Below are 5,436 nucleotides of genomic sequence, written 5' to 3' on the forward strand. Positions count from 1 at the left end.
ATGCCCTTAAGCTGCCTGCAGAGGATTTGTGCGTTTCAAACTCCTTCCCAGGGCCTCCTGGGTTTGGTTTGGGCTCTGCTTCCACCTTCCCTTCCTGTCCCCTTCGGTCTGTCCTTCCCCACACCCCAAATCTAGTCATCTTCCCAGGCTTTTCCATGCAAAATGCTCGCTCTGGGCCTTGCCTTTGCCTTGCAGGTTTCCAGCCCTTAAGCTGCCTGCAGAGGATTTGTGCGTTTCAAACTCCTTCCCAGGGCCTCCTGGGTTTGGTTTGGGCTCTGCTTCCACCTTCCCTTCCTGTCCCCTTCGGTCTGTCCTTCCCCACACCCCAAATCTAGTCATCTTCCCAGGCTTTTCCATGCAAAATGCTCGCTCTGGGCCTTGCCTTTGCCTTGCAGGTTTCCAGTGCGAGTTCCCAATCTCCCTTCCACATCAAAGCCAGCTGCAAAACAGAAATCAAATGAAATCATACCCTCAAACCTTTCCAGAGCCCAAGTCTCCAGACCAGAAGGGGATTCACATGCGACACTGAGAGTGTTCCCGCTGCCTCCAACCCTAACAGACATTAGCCACAAAAAATGGGAGGCATCAGTCCCCACTTGGAGTGAAGCATAGATCAACCAGTTCCAAAGGCCAAGGGCTGGCTCCTCTTCTTCATCACATGCACGTTCCTAAAGAGAGGAGTCATCGTGCCCTGAGGATCAGTGCATGCACATTGGCAGAAGTCCCCTGAATGTCCACAGCGGGGAGGCTGACACCATGCTGCTGGGTACAGTGAACGTCCCCCGCGTGTTCCCTTCCCTCCCTGACCCCAAACCCTGCTCCATCTGGCCCTGAAGTCCCATCTTCCTCACCATGCCTCCTCCACCAAGGCCAAAGATGGAGAGGATGCTGCCCAAGACCCCTGTGGGGACAGTCAAAGATTAATGTCCAAGGAGTGACTAAAAGAAGTCACTTCAGGAGCAGACAGCAAGTGCAGGAGCAGCAGCAGCAGCCAGGATGGTGGGAACACAGCCCCATCGTGGTCAGTGGAAGAGCTCCACCAACACCACCATCAGGAACAGCTGCAGCCAGGAGGCGAAGGTCATGGTGGCCTGGCCCTTCTGGGACATGAACCTGAGCTGGTTGACCAGGCGCTCCTTCACCAGAGCCTGCTTGAAGCCGTCCTCCTCCGAGATGCAGACGTAGTGGCCGTAGTGGACGTGGCTCACGTTCTGGATGAAGTGGAAGCAGTCCTGCTGGGGGTGGGTGGTGTTGCAGGTCTTGATGAGGCTGTTGTTGTGGTACCAGTTGTAGGTGGCATAGTGGGACTCGATGGGACAGTTGAGGTAGTAGCGGGAGAAAGGGACGACTGTGATGTTCTGATAGTCACCTGCTGGAAGAGATTGAGAAGAAGGGGGTGAGACATGGAAACGCAGATTCTCCCACAAGCCTGGAGGGAAGAACAGTTGAGTCAATGGGGACATGTTATACAGCCACTGAATGACAACAGCAGGGCCTGACCCACGCCTGAAGTCTCTTCTCCCAGGACAGCAGCAAACAGCAGCTCAAAACCACATTATCTAGCAGTTAACTCCAAGCTGCGGCTTGGAGGTGTCCTGGCTTCAGCATGGTCATTCCCAGTTCCCTTGCAATGAGTTGTTACACCTTGCAGAACATACAAAGACTCCAGAATCAGTCCTCTTGCCCCAAAACACCCCCTGGATTCACAGCTTACAGCTCAAAACCTTCACATACCTTCCTTAATATCCCCCTTCTGGCACTTCCCTTGCCATGGGTCCAGGTTCAGGTTCTGACGCACGTCCCTGGGAGATGGGAACAAGCATTAATGTCAGGGGAGCAGCACTTCAGGGCTAGGGAAGGAACTGCCCATGCAAGATGCAGTAGATTAGGTAAGGAAGAAGTGTTTAAACGCCTGATGTTACCTGGGTAGGGACAAACACACAACTCACGAGGGTGGTGAATGACAAATGTGAGACCCAGCAAGTCACCACGATCAACAACATCACAACCAGCAGGCCTGTGCACACTTCTAACAGCAAAAGAGGGGCTGGGTGCTCAAAGCCCACTGACCTCTCCCTCTCCAGAGCAGGGTGCTGTGGAAGGGGTGGCTTTTGGGACAGCACACACATGCGTGTGTGCTTTTACAGTGCGGACACCATGGGTTCACCTGTGTCTGTGACAGGAAGATGACCTCAAAACCATGTGCCAGGCAGGGGGATACTGAGCCTGGGCATTTCTCACATGGAAAGAAGCAGACACAAGCCGATGGCATCACGTACCGCCCTCACGGCCCGGTTCAGATCCCCCGACTGGCAGGAGCCGTTGAGCCACCCGCAGTACGGGTCCCTGGCCAGCAGGCAGCTGTCACAGTTGTTGCGATACACCCTGCACATGTCCATGGGCACCTCCAGGACTCTGTCTGTCGAGCCCACGTACAGCATCGCCTGCAGGAGGAAAGCAGAGGGGTTCATCGTCCCGGTGCCCCAGTGCCACCTTAGCAGTGACCAGCACTTCTCCTGCAGCTTGGCTGTGAGACTGGGGTGCTGAGGCGCTGGCACAGGGTGCCCAGAGAAGCTGTGGCTGCCCCATCCCTGGCAGTGTTCAAGGCCAGGTTGGACACAGGGGCTTGGAGCAACCTGCTCTAGTGGAAGGTGTCCCTGCCCATGGCAGAGGGTTGGAGCTGGATGAGCTTTAAGGTCCCGTCCAACCCAAACCAGGCTGGGATTCTACGATTTCACCAGTGGGGCTGGTAGGTCTCCAGGCAATGCAGTCCCCCCCCCAGGGAGGGGAAGCAGCATCCTTTTCCCACCAGCCCTGGGGATAACTAAGTTTGCTCCATGAAGTGACAGCAGTGTTGTCACCTCTGGGATGAGCACCAGCGCTGCCTCACAGCTCATCCACCAGCAAGGCTGGACAATGAGAGGGAAACTGCAGGATTTGGCCCAGGGAGCAAACAGCCTAATCCTTCCCACGCCTCTGGAGGAGAGGAGGTGCCCACTGACCACTAGAACTGGGGACATCAGCCCAGCCATTAGCAAAGCAGTTGCAGGGCCTCCCACAACCCCCCCCCAAGGCTACTTCACATCCATGGGTTGTCCTTAAACCTCTGTCCCTGCCTCCTCTGGTGCCTGCTTTTAAAGCTACAGCCCGACCTTTCTACAGAGAAACCCACCCTCTTGTGGTCCAGGATCATGGACTGGATTGGGTCCTTCTTTGGGAAGACCTGGAGCTCCATGATGTTCTGCACCCCATCTGGCAGCTCCACGATCTTGTGGATGGATCCTTTGTCTGGAAAGAAAGAGGGGAGAGCCCTGATGAAGCACGCTGAGAGCAGAGAGGCAAGGCAGAGGGGCTGTGGGGAAGCCAGGCAGAGAACCAGCAGTGCCTCCAGCCCTCACTGTGGCAAACAGCTCCCATCCCACAGCACGAGGCTTGACTGGGTTCCTCTAACCAGCCACCCAGAGAAGACAGGACCTTTCTGAGAAGGAGCCTGCTTTGCTCTGTTTCCCACAGCTCAGCCTTGTCACCTTTGTAATCCTCCCAGCCACGTGAAGCCTGTTTCTCCTCGCCCTTTGGACCTGGCTGTGCTTGCTTGGAGCAGCCTCAGCATGAAAACCCAACAGGTCTCGAGCTCCTCTGCTTTGATCCTCAGCCTGTTCCTGCACAAGCATCATCTCTTCACTTGCCTGAGGCTGAAACTTGGAGTTCTGCCTCTCTGTTCTGATTAAACTGACTCCCCAACCCAGTTAACTGACTCCAAACTGGTGGCTTAGGAAAAGTCAGTTTGGCGGAGGGCTGGGAAGGCAGATCCTGAGGGAACAGGGCTCAGGAGTCTTCACTGTTTGCCCTCTTTTAGCCTGGATCCCCTTCCCAAGGAGTCACTCCCTTCTCCACCACCAACCAGGGGGAGGTAGAAGATGTGACCCTGGGTCAGGCAGGGATTAGGACCGCCCAGGTACCTCCATGCCTGCAGCAAGGGTGGGCAGCCAAGCTCGGCACCTTGGAGCAAGCTTCCTGACTGCTCTGCGAGGCATTAGCTGCATTGAAACTACAACTTTTAGCAAGATCAAACCAATCCAAGCATGTGTGGGCCCTAATCCAAGCCAGGCCACCCACTGCGAGCTGTCTGCATTTGTTTTAATCACAGATTAGGAAACAAAAGCCCCAGAAAGTCCCTCCACAAGTGCCAGTGAAAAAAGCCCAGCACAGAGCAGCAAAAGGGGTGACACAGCTGTAGGGATCAAGCCCTGGGAGGCATGAGAGGGACCTCTGTGTCTTCCATGCAGCAAGTAGCTGCACTGCATGCGAGCCCAGGCAGCTCACCCATGTTTTGCTCGCCATCCCATTCACCTGCAGCTGAATTGGCTTGTCCCAGCTCTGCAGCATCTCCAGCTGCCCTGGGACCACCAGCAGCTGGAATGAGCTGGCTGTGTTTCCAACCAGAGGTGCTGGCCTCACAGGAAGCTTGTGCTGCTGCACTAGAGCAAACAGGGACAAGAGGTGATGGAGTGGGTCCCTTTGCAAAGGATTTCTGCTTGACACATGGGGAGGGCTGTGTTATGGCCCCCCATCCCTTGCCCTAAAACACTTGGCCTGAGATGTACCATGGGCTTGAAGCAGCCCAAGTGGGTAAATCCCACATGCTGGGATGCTGCTTTCAGCCTTTGCCTATGGAGCCAAATTTGTGTGTACTGAGCTGTGCTGGGACTTGGCAGCTCTTTCCTGCTTGACAAACATATGCCAAGCTGGGAACGCAGCCCCTCGCTTCGCTCTGCACTAGGGGTCTCATCTGATTTCCTTGGATCCTCTGCTCTCGAGGGGAAAGCAAGCTCCAGGGAACTCCTTAGGGAAAGCTTCCCAGTACCTGTTGCCAGATAAAGCACGTTGTAGTGGCGCCCGTCGCCCGCAGAGACCTCGTGCACCCCGATCTTCTGGTAGCGGTGCTTGTTGTGGAACAGGGGGCTCTTGGTGGGGGAGAGGGGCTCCACGCGGTCCTGCACCTCCGGGTGGCTGTCAGCTATCTTGAAGGTCTCACTCGGGGTGTGCTGGCCAGAGGAAACACACTGCGGCGAGAGGGGACAAGAGCCACCGTCAGGGTCAGGGCTTGTGGAGTCCTACCTGTGGTCCCCCTGCAGGGACTCCCACCCTGTCCCCCTCTCAGGGGCTTCACCTCCCTGCTGTTTGCGGCCACCTGTAACCACAGGGCTGGGTGCAGGTTGGGGTGAGCAAACACTAGGCAGGACATTATCCTTGTGGGTTGGTGAGAAGCTGAACATGAGCCGGCTTCAGTGTGTGCCGGAGCCCAGAAGCCACCCGTGTGCTGGGCTGCATCCACAGAAGCGTGAGCAGCAGCTTGAAGGAGGTGATCCTGCCCCTCTGCTCTGCTCTGGTGAGACCCCACTGTGTGCAGTTCTGGTGTCCCCCACATCAGAAGGA

The 5,436-nt window shown here is 56.1% G+C and overlaps 1 protein-coding gene across 1 annotated transcript in view; it reads right to left on the reverse strand.

The window, feature by feature from the left end:
* Window positions 1-1,022: 1,022 nt before the first annotated feature.
* Window positions 1,023-5,436, reverse strand: part of SEMA7A (semaphorin 7A, GPI membrane anchor (John Milton Hagen blood group)) — a gene marked incomplete at its 5' end in the record, with an annotated part of 10,270 nt that continues 5,856 nt past the window's right edge. The window contains 5 exons of the mRNA XM_010024631.1: window positions 1,023-1,372; window positions 1,735-1,789; window positions 2,280-2,444; window positions 3,173-3,288; window positions 4,865-5,063. Coding sequence (XP_010022933.1) covers window positions 1,023-1,372; window positions 1,735-1,789; window positions 2,280-2,444; window positions 3,173-3,288; window positions 4,865-5,063 — 885 coding nt within the window. The remainder of the gene's footprint in view (window positions 1,373-1,734; window positions 1,790-2,279; window positions 2,445-3,172; window positions 3,289-4,864; window positions 5,064-5,436) is intronic.

Source organism: Nestor notabilis, unplaced genomic scaffold (genome assembly GCF_000696875.1).
Source record: "Nestor notabilis isolate BGI_N333 unplaced genomic scaffold, ASM69687v1 scaffold23811, whole genome shotgun sequence".
Taxonomy (NCBI): domain Eukaryota; kingdom Metazoa; phylum Chordata; class Aves; order Psittaciformes; family Psittacidae; genus Nestor; species Nestor notabilis.